Source organism: Sciurus vulgaris (assembly GCF_902686455.1).
Source record: "Sciurus vulgaris genome assembly, chromosome: 10".
In the NCBI taxonomy this organism is placed as follows: domain Eukaryota; kingdom Metazoa; phylum Chordata; class Mammalia; order Rodentia; family Sciuridae; genus Sciurus; species Sciurus vulgaris.
Window position 1 is genome coordinate 114,264,681 of NC_136470.1, and position 18,535 is coordinate 114,283,215.

At 39.8% G+C, this 18,535-nt stretch overlaps 1 protein-coding gene across 6 annotated transcripts in view; it reads right to left on the reverse strand.

The window, feature by feature from the left end:
- IP6K2 (inositol hexakisphosphate kinase 2) overlaps window positions 1–18,535 on the reverse strand; it is a 30,580-nt gene that overhangs the window by 6,985 nt on the left and 5,060 nt on the right. For 3 of the 6 annotated variants that reach the window (XM_079155572.1, XM_079155576.1, XM_079155577.1), the window contains exon 2: window positions 763–1,098. In XM_079155572.1, the coding sequence (XP_079011698.1) occupies window positions 763–964 (202 nt within the window). In that variant the 5' untranslated portion in view covers window positions 965–1,098. Of the gene's footprint in view, window positions 1–762; window positions 1,099–1,434; window positions 2,068–18,535 lie in introns of those variants that run through there. The other 3 variants (XM_079155575.1, XM_079155574.1, XM_079155573.1) reach the window with 3 other exon arrangements.

An 18,535-nucleotide genomic window follows, 5' to 3' on the forward strand; every position in this document is an offset into this window, starting at 1 on the left:
ATTCCCCCACCCCCGCCCTAACACACATGCATTTCAGAGTACAGAGAGGTGCCCAGAACATTCTGTTTTTAAAAAACAATGTTTCAACAGTCCCAGAAGAACCTAAGTTGTTCCAGTCTTTTAATACCCACTTAAAATTAATTTCTTTAACTGTGTTCTCCTTTGATTTACAAAAGCCCCATCCAGACCATTCCATGCTGGTGGCTGCTTATGTCCCCCCCCAAAAAAATGTATTATAAAAGCAAAAGCTACAATATGTGAATCAACTGTTTGCCTTCATGTAGCAATCTGGGGGATTTCCCTGATAGCAAAGGGCTTCAGCTAATCAGCACAGTCCTCCCGCTCCTGCATTCCATCTGACTCAACCCTGCTCCCAGCCTACCTAATCACCAGGGCTTCTGGTTTCCTGGAGGACAAAAAGCAGGCGGCAAGAATTCTGGGTAAAATCCTCCCAAAGTCTTCCCCCACTGTCCCCACCGTGGGGACTATGGGTTACTGTGCTCAAGAGATACCTGAATGTAAAACACAACTAAACTCCCACCAAAAATAAACTCAAAACAAATCCATAAAAAAGAATTGAGCAATCTTACCAGGGCTTGAAAACTGAGGGTGTGAGGTGCTGGGCTGAGGACCAGGAGGAGGGAAAACAGAGTGAGTGAGAGGGGGTGAGGGTTCCCAGGATGGCTGCCGGGGCCTTCCATGGCCATTATCCCTCACATCTCCTCACCAGCCTGGAGACCACTCCAGCAGCTGGGGGCTCACCTTTGTACTGGGGAGTGAATTTGCGCATCTCAGCTGGGAGGGTCTCGTAGAACTGATGCTCCCTCGGGACCAGGGGCTTGCACAGGGTCGTCTCATTGAAGCGTAGAACACAAGAGTGCCCCCCAACCTGGTGGACAAAGGGCTCCAGCAGGATGCCCTTGGTGCGGGGCTCCACATCCATTGCCCTGAAGGCTGGGCTCATCCTCCGGACCCAGGCGGCAGGGAAAAGGGGGAGGCAGCGGGGTCCAGTGGCCAGCACGTCCTCAGTCTCTTGTTTGTCTGATGGTCCTTCTGTTTGGTCTTCACTCCTAGGTTTGTGCAGGCCAGTATGCTCTGCTGGAAACAAACACATTGATTCGTGGGTTGGAAGCAACCTGGGAACCGCCTTAGGGCCACTCGCCCTTCTCCAGCAGAAAGGCAAACAGTACAAGCTCACTTAGGTTTCGCCCACACTGCCCACCCCAGCCCCACCTCTTCCCTCAGAAAGATAAACACCCTGAGCTGAGAGGGGAGAGGGGAGGACATGGAAGGGCAGAAACTGGGCTCCATTGGCCCCTAACTAGCCAGGGTCCTCCACCACAGCATTAGAAAAGCCACCATAACAGACAAAACACAAAGCCACGACAGGGTAAAGCTCACAATTTCAAACATTATCTTTAGATTAAATCTTACCATTGTCAAACAAGATACACAAACTTAAGGTGAATGGTGCTCAAATCTATCCATTAATGAAATTTTTACAGGGAAAACCAACTTAAGTCATCTAGGACTTATCTGCCCAAGATGTCCACACATACTGCCCCAGTCCAAGGCCAAAGACAAGCCCCACTAAACTTATTAGCAGTGGAGCTTGGGACCAGCTTTAATGATTAACGTCTGTATCTAAAAACAACTGATCAAAGCTGGTTAACTTCATTTAAAAAGATACACAGTGTTCTAGGTCAACCGACTATTTTTATCAGTTCTATCCTGATCACCAAAAGCTGGAGCATACCTTTAAGCCAAAGTTGTGCTCCTGGGGCAGTCAGGACTCTTATCTACCATAAGTCCAGGACCTTAGTTCTGATTGTGCATCCAGAGCCACAATTAGACCTCAGCAAAGCATATCTTTTTACATACCCTATTAACCTAGCATGTCAAGCTAGGTCTGTTTTCTGGCTATAATTTATAGACAATGTAGACTCTACTAGCATTCCTTACAGGGCTTAAATTACCATATGTACATGTACAAGGATCTTACTAGGAACTCCTGCACCATTTGAGATGGCGGGAGTGAGGGATGGTATGCTGATGTGTCCTCAAACACAGGTAAAATGTCCTCTAACACAGGTAAAAGCACCTACTGTATGCTGGGTTCATTACAGGAACTTCTTACTTGGTCCTCAGGTTACTTTTTATGAGGTAGACACTACTCTCACTGTTGCAAGCAACGAAGCCAATTTTGGGAGGTTAGGAAACACACCCACAGCCACAGTTCCCAAATGAAACTTAAAACCCTAGACTGGTGGATGCCCCCATACAACTGCTTCTAGGGTCTGTGGTCTCTAGTACTTCTGCCTTAATATAGTATTTCTGCTGTGTACATGGGACATTTAGTTTGTCCCATAAAAGTGCTTTCAGAGTGACAGTGGCCAAATTATATTGTTATGTTGTGTGCATATATGACTATGTAACAAATTCCACCATTTGTACAACTATAAGGTACCAAAAAAGTGAAAAAAAAGTGCTTTCACCACAAATTTATATCTTCTATAATAGTCTTTTTAAAGAGTTTAAGTTGGTGCTAATCTTTTCTTTTCAGAAAACCTGACTATGCACCCCAGCTGGACTTGAGGATTAGGAAGCTTTATTATATGCAAAGAACAGAGACCCCCAAAACCCTGATTTCTCACCTGATGCTACTTTCTCATTACCACAGAAGCCCTCTCAGGGGACAGGTACTGAGAAGAGTCCCCAAATCACACAGGCAATGTGACTTTAAGGATGAATGAATACATGCTAGTCATTTCAGACTCACTCCAGAAGATGGAGCTCTGAGGTGCCTAGTTACACAAGCCCTTTTACTTAGCAACTTAGCGAGAAACAGTGTCAAAAAAAAAAAATTTTTTTTAAAGGACTGGAGCAGGAGTGCAAGCCTGTGAATCCCTCAGCTCTGGAAGCTGAGGCAGGAGGATTGCTCAAAGTCAGCCTCAGCCACTTAGTGAGGCCCTAAGGAACTTAGTAAGACCCTATCTCAAAAAAAGGGGGGGGCTGGGGAGATAGCTCTGTCGGTAGAGTGCTTGCCTCTCAAGCACAAGGCCCTGAGTTCGATTCCCAGCACTGCAAAAAAAAAAAAAAAAAAAAAAAAAAAAAAAAGGGGGGGGGGTGGGCTGGGACATGGCTCAGTGGCAGAGTCCCTGGGTTCAATCCCCAGTACCAACAAACAAACAGGGCTGATTTTATTTCCCCAACATCAAATCTGCTCTAAATTACAGTTCATACAAATCTACTGAAAAGATCTCTCCAGTAAGTAATACCAAAGGAAAGCTACTGATTCATGGTCAGCCTGACAGTACCAACACATAAGTCAGGCACCATAATTTTTCTAAATGTGAAAGTACAAGATGTTCCTGATATAAATGTGAAAGTACAAGATGCCAGGCTTTAGAAACAGAATCCAAAGTCTTTTTTTTTTTTTTTAACTAAAATTTTTTTAAAAAAATTTTACAGATTGCATTTTATTTAATTGTACACAAACGGTGTATAACTCTTCATTTCTATTTTTATACACAGTGTAGATTCACACCATTTGTGTAATCATACATGTACAAGGGGTAAAGATGTCTGTCTCAATCTACTATCATTCCTTCCCCCACCCCCTCTCCCCCCTCATTTCCCTCTACACAATCCAAAATTCCTCCATTCCCAAAGTCTTATTAATAAAAGTGTAGAACAGCTTTTGCTATCGGAGCAATGATAACGATGATGCAAATCCCTTTTAATTCTGCTCTGAATTCCAGAAATTTATTCAACTAAGTAGAACATTCTCTTTTTCCAGGCATCTATCTTACCCATTACCACCTCAACTGAAAAACCAAACAAAAACTAGTCCCTCATGGCCTCCCTCTGGACTGTGGTTCATGGGTGCAAATGGAGGCCAAAAGGGCCAGCAAAGATTTCCACCTTGGGCTGGGGAGATAGCTCAGTCGGTACAGTACTTGCCTTGCACGCGCAAGGCCCTGGTTCGATCCCCAGCACCGCAAAAAAAAAAAAAAAAAAGAGAGAAAAAAAAAAAAATTTCCACCTCTTCCTCCTCCCTGGTCCCAGGGTGTTCATTAGCTGCTAGACATGTCATGGCACCTTGTTACCCCTCCACCCTGCCCTGATCTCTGGCAGTTCATAGTTTGCTGCTCCCAGAAGAATCCCCATCATCTTGGGTACAGAAAATAGGGCTCATTCATGCCTAAGTCAAGTTTGCTGAAAGAAAAAAACCTCCAAAATCTGCGGTTGAATTAGAAGGACATTAGCCTGTGGTGAAGTGGAGCCAGATTCTCTGCCACTCAACTGCTTGGAGAGAGATCCCCAAGTCTCTGGTTCTGTCACTCTAAATTTACAGTTTTCTGGTTTGTGAGACAGAGGAGAGAGGCTTGCTACTCTTTGGATTTTAAGTGGTAACTAGTATTTTTTGTTTTTGTGGTACTGTGAATTGAACCTAAGGCCTTGCACATGTGCTCTACCACTGGAGCTAGTCTTTTTTTTTTTTTTTTTTTTAATCTTGAGACATCTCACTAAGTTGTCCAGTTGGGCTTGAATAGTGATTTTCCTGCTTCAGCTGCAACAATAGATAGAAATACAGACGTGCCACCATGCCCTACTCTTTCAACAGTAGCTTTTTGGTTTTGGTTTTAAATAAACAGGACAGCTGAATTACACACCTATAATCCCAGCTATTAGGGAGGCTGAGACAGGAGGATTGCAAGCTTGAGATTAGCCTGTGTAACTTTGAGAAACCTTGTCTCAAAATTAAAAAAAAAAAAATTAAGCTTTTGGTCTCTTTCATGTTGGCAGCAGAAGACGGAGAGAACATCATCATTTGGATAGTGTCATGATAAGACACACATGTTGTACCACCATTGTGGCTTTAAGACCTACCACTTTCAGAAGTCGACTTGTGGCAAATGTAGCTATCCTGCCAACTGCAAGAGAAAGTATAACTGCAGTGCCGAGGCTAAAAGATGAAATACAACCAGGACCAGTCAAATAAGGCACCTAAATATTGTGGAACACAGATTCAGGCATGGATTCCATGAAGAAACTCCTAAACCCAAGAGGGCAGTTGTTGCAGAATCCAGTTCATCTTGAAAGTTTCAACAATTAGCTACCCAACAAATATTCTGGCTTTAAAAAAAAAAAAAAAAAGGCACGGTGGTGCATGCCTGTAATCCCAGGTACCATAAATACATACATAAAAACAAAAAAAAAGATGCATTCCTGCAATTGTTTTTTAAAAATATTTTTAGTTGCAGATGCACACGATACCTTTATTTAGTTTTATGTGATGCTGATGAGCAAACCCAGTGCCTCAAAGGTGCTAGGCAAGTGCTCTAATACTGAGCTACAACCACAGCCCCACATTCCTGCAATTCTTGTTTCAATTATATTCAACCTCTCAATATGAACCTAAGATGGCCTCACTGTGAAGATACATCTCACATTTCAAGGGGCAAAGAAGTGGAGCTTCTAATCTCCAGTCTCTTACAGATCCTATCCCTGTGAAAGAATAAAGGATCAACTTTCTCCCTAAGAGTCTTAGGTCTGAAGAAACAAGAGCCCCAAAGCACCTGCTCTTTTCTTTCTTTTACCTATTTCTGTGTGTATGTGTTTGTGTATGTGTGTTTTTTACATGCAGTTTGAGCAGTGGGATCTCTTTAATTGTTTTTAAATATCCAAAGACTAAGGTACAGGTTCTCAGTAATCCTGAATTATTTATGGTTAAAGTTCAAGAAACATGTGGACTATATACCTAGGGAGATTAGGAATGACTGCAAAATACTGACTTCAGATTCAGCATCTGTTTTAGCTTTCCACATTGCCTCACAGTTATTCAGGAAATTATGAACAGAAAAGGAACATTTGAGCATGATCCTAGGCTAGGTAACAATTTTCCCACAACTGATTCCCAAGATCTACAAAAAACTGTTAAAGAGGATCTGCTGGAAACAATGCCTTAATATTCTTAACTTTTTAAAATATGCAAATAAAACAGCTATAACTCATGAAAGTCTTTGGGCCCTTTAGCTCACTCATCCAGAATTTAGTTAATGAGGCTACAAATGGGATCCACTGGGGCCACTTACTTTGCCTCAAGTCCCAGGGTTAGGTAGTCAAAAAGAATGGCTTGAGTCATGGCAGAAAAACAACCTTCATCACTCAAACCTTCTCCCCAGTGAGCCCTAGAATCACTGCTCAGTGCACATACTTACACAACCCAAGATTATACCACCAGGGTCAGTCACTGAAACTCTCAAATATAGTTAGGTACTACAGATGTGTACTACCATTCCTATGTGTATACTTAGTTTTATAAGAAACTGCTAAACAACTTTCCAAAGTGGCTATACCTTTTTGCACTCCTACCAGCTCTAGGAAAAGGTGGGAAAATTGCTTAAGCGCAGGAATTCAATATTAGCTTAGGCAACGCAACAAGAACTCATCTCAAGGGAAAGGGAAAGGCAAGGGGGAAAAAAAGTTAAACATGACAGGCATGGTGACACATGCCTGCAATCCCAACTATTCAGGAAGGTGACACAGGAGGATCCCAAGTTCAATTCCAGCCTGAAAAACTCAGTTAGCTCCTGTTTCAAAATTAAAAAATTTTTTAAAGACTAAAGATGTAGCTCAGGGACACAAAGCTCCTGAGTTTAATTCCCAGTACCTGCCCCCAAAATTAAAAATATACTTACTATTATATAGCAATTCCATTCCTAGGTTTTCACCTAATGTGCCTATACAAAGATCGTACACAAATGTTTGTAGCAGCACTATTTACAATAGTCAAAAGGTAGAAACGACAACCCAGACGTCTACAAAATAGATTAATGGATAAATTCTGGCATATTGAGCTGGGGATATAGCTTGGTTGGTTGGGTGCGCCCTGGGTTCAATCCTCAGTACCACCAAAAAAAAAAAAAAAAAATCTGACATATCCATACAATGGCATATTATTCAGCAACAAAAAAGAACCTACTGATACATGCAACAGTATATACTGATCATAAAAGTATTATGTTAAGGAAAAGAAGCTACATCACAAAAGACTTTATAACTCCATTTATATGAAATTAGAAAATTAGCAAAACTATAGTGGCAGAGAACAGATAAGCACTGCAAAAAGGCCAAAGAGAGGTACGGGATTGACTGCCAATAGGCCCAAGAGAACTTTTAGGGGTGATAAAAACATTTTATGCCGTGACTGGAAGAGTGATAGTATGATTGTATAAATCTGCCCAAACTCATCAAATTATAGACTTGAAATTGTTGAATTTTACTGTATATTAATTATACTTCAAGCTGGGCAGTGGCACACATCTCTAATCCCAGCATTTTAGGAAGCTGAGGCAGGAGGATTGCAGGTTCAAAGCATTCTCAGCAACTTAGCGGGACCTTGTCTCAAAATAAAAAATATTTAAAAAGGGCTGGGAATGGGGCTGGTGTTGTAGCTCAGTGGTAGAGCGCTTACCTAGCATGTGTATGGCACCGAGTTCAATTCTCAGCACCACATATAAGTAAATAAAATAAAAATAAAAGGAAAAAAAAAAAAAGGCTGGGAATGTAGTTCAGTGGTTGGAAGTCTCTGGGTTCAATTCCTGGTACCAAAACAAGACAAAACACCCATTTATATGTCATATGTGTATGTGTGTATGTGTGCACAAACTTTATTGGGTAAATTTCCCTTCCTGTTACAGTTTGGATTTGGAATGCCCTCCAAGTGATCATGTGTTAGGCAATGCTGCAATATCCAGAGGTGGAGCTTTTCAGAAATGATGGGATCATGAGGGTTCTGACTCCATCAGTGGATTAATTCACTTGATGTAGCATCACAATTCAAAAATAGTCAAATTCATTTGTAATGGGGTAATAATGTGAGTGGACTTACTGAAAGGTTGATGAAAATTATAAGCAGGTGGGACTTAGCTGGATTAAGAAGTAGGTCACTAGGGACATGACCTTGTGGACTGTTACCTGTTCCTTCCAGTCTGTTTCCCTGCTGCTATTAGCTGAGCAGCTTTCTTCCATCACACCTTTCTGCCACGATGTTCTGCCTAACCTTGGGTGCAGTGTAATGGAGTCACTGACCGTGAGGCTTCTGAAACCATGAGCTACAATAAAACTTTTCCTCTAATAATTTGTTCTAGTCAGGTATTTGTCACAGTGACAAAAGGCTGACTAACACACTGTCCATTTTAACTAGCTCATTTGCTTTACTCTGATCATCTTCGGGCACTCAAGTAAAGGTCAGCCTAGGTTGCTATCATGGTAGGGCTTTTCCCTCCCTGCGGTAAAGTCACCCCCTGATGGTAGTCTTTCAAGGATAGCCAAGTTTCCCACATAAATCCTTTAAATTCACTGCTTCAGGATGGCAACAAATCCTAAATTCAACTACTCACTTTGAAAGTCTAATTTATTTTTTTATTTCTGGTACTGGGGATTGAACCCAGGGGTGCTTGAACACTAACCTACATGCTTGAACAATAAGCTACATTATTTTTTATTTTAAGGCAAGGTCTTCCTAAATTATTGAGGGTCTTGCTAAGTTTCTGTGGCTGGCCTCAAATTGGTGATCTTCTGCCTCACCCTCCCAAGTTGGGTTTACAGGTATTTGACAGTGCAACCAGCTAAAAGCCTAATTTTTATTGGGTTTTCAACACTAACAGACTTGTACCAGTTGCATGGTCATTTTCTTTTCAATTTTTTTTTTTTTTTTTTTGCGGTGCTGGGGATTGAACTCAGGACCTTGTACTTGCAAGGCAAGCACTCTTACCAACTGAGCTATCTCCCCAGCCCTCTTTTCAATTTTGTAAAGCCAAAGCAAAAGCATCTTTCTTACATAAAATAACAGACTGCCTAGTATGGTGGCTCAAGCCCATAATCCCAGGTACTCAAGTGGTTCAGGCAAGAGGATTGCAAATTTGAGGCCTGTCTGGCCAATTGAGACCCTGTCTCAAAATAAAAAAGGGCTGAAGATGTAGCTTACTGGTGAAGTGTCCCTGGGTTCAATCCCTAATATAGGGGGAGGGGACAGAACTAAAAAGTTTCCATAAGCCTTTCCTTAACACACCCATGAGAAAAATAAAAATCAACATTCAATCTGTTCCAATTACACCAGTTTTCTTCTTATTTCTCAAATGTGCCTAAAATGCACTTATTTCAGGGCCTTTGAAATAACTATTCCTTTTGCTTGGTACACTCTTCCTCATGTATTTCCCCTTGGCTGACTCCCTTAATCTTTCAACTCCTTTTGCAAATGTCACTTCTTCCACCATAACCTACCTTCACTGACACATGTTACTTTTTTTTTTTTTTTTAATAGTGTCTTGCCAGATTGACCATGCTGGCCTCAAACTCCTGGGGCTCAATGAGTCCTCCTGCTGCAGCCTCCCAAATAGCTATAACCAGCTCAAATACCACCTCTTTAATAAGGTCTGAGTCACTCTGTCATTTTCCCAGACACACTTCTGATGTACACCTCCTTTATTTTCTCCTTAGTTTTTATCATCATCTAACATAGTATGTTTCTTATTGGCCTTGTTTGTTGCCTGTCTCCTCCTATCCCACCTCCACTTATTTTTGACTCTCCTGTTCACAGAGGAATCTCAGAATCCAAAAGAGCATCGGCACAGAGAAGGCGGTCCACAGAACACACCTCAAATCATTAATGCATCTTGAATACCTGCTGCATACAGATCATCAGAGAAAACAAAAGGCACCCATTGCCGTTATCATCTAAACCCACACCACTCATATAGTAAGTGTAATTACTAAAATAAATGATGCACACTTCAAAATAAAGCATTCCAAGTACTGTCTAGTGTTTATTTTGCATTTAGTACTGCCCACCTTATCAACTCTGCATTAACTTGGGAGTATAAATGAGGGGCAATGCACCTAAATACTCCTTTGGGACCTGCTAGTGTGGAAAAAATATCATATAAACAAACCCAAAACTCTTACTGTGATGACAACTAACGTTCTGGAAAGTTCTTATGGAAAAATGAAGTGAGAGACTGGTCACTTAAGGATAAACTATTTCTTTTTCTTTTTCTTTTTTTGGTAACGGGGATTGAACCCAGAGCTGCTTAATCACTGAGCCACATCCACCAGCCCCTTTTTTATATTTTCTTTCTTTTTTTAAAAAAAAAATTTTTAGTTGTAAATGGACACAATGACTTTATTAATTTACTTTTTATGTGGTGCTGAGGATCAAACCCAGTGCCTCACACATGCTAAATCACTGGGCCACAGCCCAGCTCTTAAATTTTCTTGAGACAGGTCCCCCTGAGTCTCTTAGGGCCTTGTTTGGGCCTTGCTAAGTTGCTGAGGTTGGCTTTGAACTCCTGATGCTCCTGCCTCAGTCTCCCAAGCTGCTGGGATTACAGATGTGGTCCACTGCGCTCTACTGAACAATAAACTTCTAAAATGTGACTAGGACAACATTTAAATCCTATCATCATTTAAAGCAAATATATTAACTAGACTTCAGAAATTCTGTGTTGATATTGAGGTCACATCCCAAAGACCTAAGGTGTTCGGGTTGCCAAACTGTCTCTGAGTAATTATTCCTTTCTTTTGCAGGCAAAGCAAAGAAAGATCATGAGTTGGTCCTGAAAATATACAGAACACCTCTTCAGAATGGATCTGCCAAACCAGGCTTAAAGTGTCTCAGCAAGATGATGCCAAAGGAAAACCATTCTCTCAATACCTGAACTTCTAAGGCAATAAATAGGGTACAATCCTTAGTGATAAAATAAATATGTATTTTTAAAAAAGAACTTTAGGCAAAATAAAACCAGGAAGCAAAGAAGAAAGCCATCAATATTTGCTTGGGGAGCATTAGACTGACCCACCTGGGTACACAGCAACAAAGTACCATGATCTTCAGAAAATGCCACAAAACCCAAGTTCACTGCTCCATAAAATCAAGTCTCATTAGAACACCTTTCATCCTCTAACATAAAGGTACTAACCTTCACATTCAGTAATAGAAGAGGCATGAAACAAAAGTAATTATTTTTTACTCGACTGCATTATGTACAAAATAAGTATGCTAATTTATTTTGTGGGTTTTTAAAAGTTTTTTTCCTATTACTCTGATTTATTTTTTAACGGATACATGATTTTTAACAGTTTGAGAAAATGCTCATATTATTTAAGCAAAAGAATAAGATACAAGAGGATGTGGGGAAAAGGGTACACTCATACATTGTTGGTGGGGCTGCAAATTAGTGCAGCTACTCTGGAAAGCAGTGTGGAGATTCCTTAGAAAACTTGGAATGGACCTACCATTTGATCCAGCTATCCTACTCCTCGGTCTATACCCAAGGACTTAAAATCAGCATACTAGAGATACAGCCCATCAATGTTCATAGCTGCTCAATTCGCAATAGCCAGACTGTGGAACCAACCTAGATTCCCTTCAATTGATGAATGGATTAAAAAAACTATGATATATATATATATATGAGATATATAGATATACACAATGGAATATTACTCAGCTATAAAGAATAATAAAATTATGGTTAAGTGAGATAAGCCAAGCTCAAAAATCCAAAAGATGAATGATCTCACTGATAAGCAGATAATGACACATAATGGGGGGTGAGAGGGGGGCAAGAATGGAGGAAGGAGGGACTGTATAGAGAGAAAAGAGAGGTGGGAGGGGTGGGGGGGGTAGGAAAAAAATAACAATGAATCAAACATCATTACACTACGTAAATGTATGATTATGCAAATGGTATGCTGTTACTCCATGTACAAACAGAAACAACATGTATCCCATTTGTTTACAATAAAAATAAATTTAAAAAAAGAATAAGATACAAGATTGTATAATCTACATAGTCTGGATTATAAAGACAAAAACTGATGAAAAGTACCAACTATACCACTGAATTATTCACTTAAAATTGATTAAGATGGTGCTGGGGTTGTGGCTCAGTGGTAGGGCACTTGCCTAGCATGTGGGAGGCACTGGGTTCGATTCTCAACACCACATAAAATAAATAAAATAAAGGTATTGTGTTATTTACAACTAAAAAATATATTTTAAAAAATGGTTAAGGGGCTAGGGAGATAGCTCAGTCGATAAGAGTGCTTGCCTTATAAGCACAAGGCCCTGGGTTCGATCCCCAGCACCCCCAAAAAAAGATTAAGATGGTCAATTTAGTGTTATGTATGTGTCCACACTGACAATCTCTAGAAGAAAGTACCAGCTACTCACAGGGGCCATGTCTACCTGTCCTCTAAGTCCTGCAGCAACTACATAAATGGCCTATTTATAAGAAGCCAGGCACAGTGGCACATGCCTATAATCCCAGTGACTCAGGAAGCTGAGGTGGGAGGACTGGCAAGTTTGAGGCCAAGCTGGGCAACTCAGCAAGACCCTGTCTCAAAATAAAATAAAAAGGGCTGGGCTAGGGATATAGCTCAGAGGTAGAGCACTTGCTTAGCAAGTGCAAGGATCTGGGTTCAATACCCAGTACCCACAAAACACACACACACACACACACAGAAATAACAACAAAACAAACTTGAATGCCTTGAAGTCTCAAATACCTTGAAGTGAAAAAAAAAAAAAAAAAAAAACACCTGATATAGGTCTCCCAAATAACACAACATATAAAAATTAAAACAACATATGAATTATGAAGCTGAAAGAAACTTTTTTTTAAGTGTGGGGAACCTAGGGCCTCATGCATGTAGACAAACATTCTACTCTTGAGCCCTGAAAGAAACTTTTCAGAGTTGTCAGTAATAGAAAGCAGATGGATCACCACCTTAGAGGAGTGACTGTATAACCCTTCTATTCTCTCTACAGAAAGTTGTACACTGCTGTTAAGAGTCAAAATAATGCCCAAAAGTGTAGGGTAAAAGTACTGTAGTTGTAGAAATGTTTACTTTTTAAAATGTGTAAATTTTTTGTGATTTTCTTTCTACTCTAAATCTATAAATAACAACCATTTTCAATATCAACATTCATTTCTTATCTAATAGTCTTCATATTGTAAATTCTTTTATTTAGAGATGGCATTTGTAATTATTTATTTATATGTACACTACATATTCTATTAACTTTTGGTGTCACAAAACCTGCCCTATAGTAGGTGATAAGATCATTATTCCCTCCTTGTCAGTTTCTGAACGTTTCTAACTTCTTGAAACATTTTTAAACTCTGAACATACATTGGTTTTGCAATGGGAAGAGAAAACAGGACAGGGGAGGATTCATGGGACAGAAATAAGAAAACAGATGGTTGCCCTGGTTGCCCTGTTCTTGAAGGTTTTAAATCCATCTACAAGCAAGCACTCATGCAGTCACTAAATGCCAAGAGTTTCACTCCATGATGGAGACTCTGGGAGATGGATCACACATAAATAAGTAAGGATAACTACCCAACAAGGAATGTCCTCAAGGCATATACAAGGCACCAGAAAGTCAGAGGAAGAAGTGACCAAACTCCTCACCTTCAACAATAATGGGATATGACTGTGCCAGAAATGAGAAGTCCTGTTTACCAAGCACTTACTGTTTAAGTTGCTTCTCCATTCTCACAAATATCTAGAGTAGATCCTATGATTACTGTCCTTGTGAGTACACTGAAGCACCACATCACCTAGGCCTTGTTGCAGGAAAACAACAGGTGCCTGAGATTAAAGAATTACTGCTAAGTATGCTGGAACAACAGGTCTAATCTTAAAGGAGCTGCAGCTCATCTGGCTATGAAGGTCCCCCAAGTCAAAAGAGGCAGTGAACCTACCAAAGCAGCAGGACCAGAAAAACAAGGCACAAAAGCCCTATATAAACTTGACTCCTGGGCTCCAACAATAGGTGTTCATTTTCACCCTAAACAGCGTGTCATTCTAGTTATAATTTAAATAAAAGAAACCACAAGTTGTATTACTGGAACTATTTCATTAAAGTGATACAGTCGTGAAGATCCTTTCCCCAAAGGCAAAGGGAAAAAATAAAACAGCAATATCAGTTACCAAAAACTGAACAAGCTTTTCTGTAAGGGGCACAGCAGCCTCTCAGCTGCTGCTCCTCTCTATCTCTAAGTACCAGCACAAACACATTACCCCATCTCTGAATTATCGGACTAGATATGCGAATGATAGATTAAAAGGCCTCAAGATCAAGGGAGGCAGGTTGAAGGCACTTTTGGCCTACCAAACAATATGTTTATCAAAATTGCCTGCAAGAGTTAACAGCATTTTAATAATTTAAACACTATCAGCTAAAAAAAAATCAATTTAACTTCAAAATTATTTTTAAAAATTCAGCAATGAGAAAACATGTATGTTTTTTTAAACCCCCTCAAATTATTTTAACCAACCCAAAAAAATCTCCTAAAACTGTAGCATCACTCCAAGTAAATCTAAATTATTCATTCTGAGGTGTCATATGTCCCCCTTATCAAAACATCAAATTTTCTTGTAAATAGCTAAATGTATTCTATATAACATCAAGAATTTTCAGTCTTCCTTAAAAAGTCAGTTATCAGGCTGGGGATTTAGCTCAGTTGGTAGAATGCTTGCCTTGCAAACAAGAGGCCCTGGGTTCAATCCTCAGCACCCCCCCCCCCAAAAAAAAAAAAAAGAGTTATCCTTCTTTAAGGGCGATTCTCTCTTCAGTATCCTGCTAGGTAAGAATGTATACAGCAGAACTTATAGAAGCAACTCTCTCAGATTGGCCAAAATTGTAACGTCTCAATCTATGAGGATTTTGCTACCTCTGGATATTTTTCTCTCATGATGGTCCATTAGCTTCAGGCAAGATTATATGCTCCTGGGACTGGGGCTGTAGCTCAGTGGTAGTGCTTACCTTGAGCACATGTGAGGCACTGGGTTCGATCCTTAGCACAATAAAAATAAATTAAATAAAAGCAACAACAACAACAAAAAAAAAGATTATGTGCTCCATTACCTCCTGCACAGCTCTTAGCCTGCTGCCAATTCAAATGATACAAATTCATTCTTGGAAGACAAAATGTATTAAAAATAATTCAGGAGCTGGAGATACAGCTCAGTTGGTAAAGTGCTTGCCTTGCAAGCACAAGGCCCTGGGTTCAATCCCCAGCACAGCAACAACAACAACAACAAAAAAAAAAAAAAAGAAAAAAAAAAAAAAGACTCAGGACTCATGGGGAGCCACAGAAGCAAGGCAGTCCCAACATGCCTTGACCAGCATCCCTAAGTGCTCTACCCACTGGATGAAGGACCAAAGTGTACCCTATGCTGTACCAGGTCCTGTGCCCAGGATAGCTCTGACAATTTTCTCTGAATCTTTTCAACACCTTATGTAGCCTCCAAATTAAAAGCATATCTAAACAAATGGGCAGTTTGGGGTCAGGTTAATCCCAAAACAAAAGAGGTTTTTGCAGTATTAGCAAAAACCTTGAATCTCTATATAAATGGGGTCTGTGTGTCTCTCTGTGTCTGTGTGTGTGTTACTGAAGACTGAACTCAGATGCACTCTACCAATAAGATATGCTTCCATCTCTTTTTTATTTTTTATTTTTTATTTATTTATTTATTTATTTATTTATTTTTTTTTTGGTGCTGGGGATCAAACCCAGGGCCTTGTGCTTACAAGGCAAGCACTCTACCGACTGAGCTATCTCCCCAGCCCCCCCATCTCTTTTTTAAAAAATAGTTTTCACTGAGTCAAAAAACATCCTCTTACCACTTCAGCTTGAACTAAAAGGCATTTTGGTACAATAAAACAAGACACTTTCTTGTTACTAGAATGTTAACTTTTTGCTACCATATATTGATAATGCTGGTGGGAGAATGAAAGAAGTGTTATTCTTTTGCTTACCATAGCTTAATTCTTAATTATAAGATCAAATTTCCTTAACTTCCATTAGAAGAGAACTCTATTAAAGAACAGAAACATGAATCCAAGGCATCCCCAAACAGGCTGTGGGCCATAGTACTGTTGAATGAATAAATGTTCTGCCACCACTACCCCCCACCCACCTCCCAAAATACCCATGTAGAAACCACCAAAATGGCTATGTGCTGCAGTGCAGCCTCCCTGGTCACAGGAAAACCACCTGCAGGACAATATGGACACAATGGAAATGGACAATAGAATCAGCTAGATAGCACAGACCTTTTCCCCTCCTCCATTCCCCTGGTCTGGGCTCTAATTCAATACCTCTTAACAACTGTAGTGATGGCCTTTAAAACATGCCAGAGTAAGGAATTTCAGGAAGAATGATGGGCCATTAGTGAGGGGAGTCATAACCAGGAGGGGGATACAGAATTTCTGGGGGTGTACATTATATGGTATGTGAACTAAAAAAAAAAATGTTTTTTGAGACAGGGTTTTGCTAAATTGCCCCAGTTGGCCTTGAACTTGCAATCTTCTTGCCTCAACCTCCCTCAAAGATGGAATTACAGACATGCACCAATGTGCACAAAGCCTGTGGATATAAATTAATACATATTTTTAAAATCAATGCTGCAAAATGGTTACACTACAGAAATAACAACTAATTTAGGCTGAGGGTTCCAGAGAATGTCACATCTCCCATCACTGAGAGGTAAGGAAGTTGTGTTCAGGAAAGCATCAATTGTCTCCAGAGGTGGCCAAGGGAATGACAAGGATGCATGCAGGTGAGATGGAGCAGAACTAATTCATAAGATGTGTAAAAAGCATAATTGTTTTTCATTATGAGAAATCCAACTTCATCTTATGTATCTATAAGTTGATACACTTTTGAATTATACCCAAATAATTCTAAAATCTTTACACTGGTAAGCTGGGGGCTGCTTTATATTTGGGCATAAATAGTACTTTATCTACTCTCAGCATGTTTTCATATATAAACACATGCAGTACAATTAATTACATAGAGCTGCATATGGTGGGAACAAAGATTAAATATCTAGCCTACTACCAATCATGTATGTCAAGCATTCCCCAAATATGAACTTTCCTCAAGTCCCAGTACACATTTCTTCCAAAGAGTTCAATGGAAGATGAAGGTCAAAGGGTGAACTTGATAGGATATATAAAGTTTGGACTTGTGGAAGGAGGATAAAGAAAGGAAGCTTCACAACAGGAAAAGGAATGGAGTGCCAAAGTACATGCCAGTCTTTTAAAAACACTGACATTATTATTTGTTGTACTGGTTATAAGTATGAGAAAATGACCATTATTAGTTTGGGATCTCTCCATCCTACAGATTTTCTTCCACGTGTTTTCTATTCCTTACATAAATAAGATTAGGCTGTGAGTTTGTCTTTTAACCCCAGTAAAATCAGCTTTATGTTCCTCTCCCCACCTTTCTGTTTGCAGTGCTGTGGATTAAACCCAAAGCTTTGTACATAGATAAGCACTCTACTACTAAGCTACATCTGAACTTTTTTTGTTCCCTGAGGTAAAGTACACATAATGTAAAACCTACCATTTTAACTATTTTGGGGTACACAGGTCAGCAGCATTAAGTATTTCCACACTGTTGGGAATCATTACCATTATCCCTTTTCAGAACTTTTTTTTTTCCTAAATTGAAACTGTATCCATGAAATGGTATATCTCCACTCCCCTCTTCCTCTAGCCCCTGGCAATCACCATTCTACTTTCTGTCTGTATAAATTAAAACACTGGAGGCATCTTATAAGTGGAATCATTCAATATTTGTCCCTTGTTTTGGCATTTTTGTCCTACTAAATTTCACACTTTCATCTTCTTTCCATATCTCTGTGATTCCTTTTAAAGGTTGTATTATATTCATTCATAATCATAATTTACTGTCAGTCACATGCTATTTCCAATTTTTAAATTACAACAATAATGCAAATGAGCATCCTTGTATTTGTCTTCACATACTTGTACAAGTATTTCTTTTTTTTTTGAATTAATTTTTTTTATTGTAAACAAATGGGATACATGTTGTTTCTCTGTTTGTACATGGCACAAAGGCATACCATTTGTGTAATCATAAATTTACATAGAGTAATGTTGTTTGATCCATTCTGTTATTTTTTCCCTTCCCCCCACCCCTCCCACCCCTCTTTACCCTCTATACAGTCCTTCCTTCCTCCATACTTGCCCCCCTCCCTAACCCTAACTCTAACCCTAACACTAACCCTTCCCTCCCCCCATTATGTGTCATCCTCCACTTATTAGCGATATCATTCGTCCTTTGGCTTTTTGAGATTGGCTTATCTCACTTAGCATGATATTCTCCAATTTCATCCATTTGCCTGCAAATGCCATAATTTTATCATTCTTTATGGTGTACAAGTATTTCTATAGGAAAAAAATTCCAGAACTGAAATGCTAGGAAAGAACATATATTAAAAAGACTGGGGCCGGGTATACAGTTCAATTGTTGGTAGAGTGATTGCCTTGCAAGCACAAGGCCCTGGGTTCAATCCCCAGCACCACAGGAAAAAAAAAAGATTGTACCTTGTTTCACTGTGACCTATAATGTATGTGGAACTGCAGATTCTGAAGCACAGTGGTGACATTTTACAATAGAAAAATTAGCCAGGAGAAAAG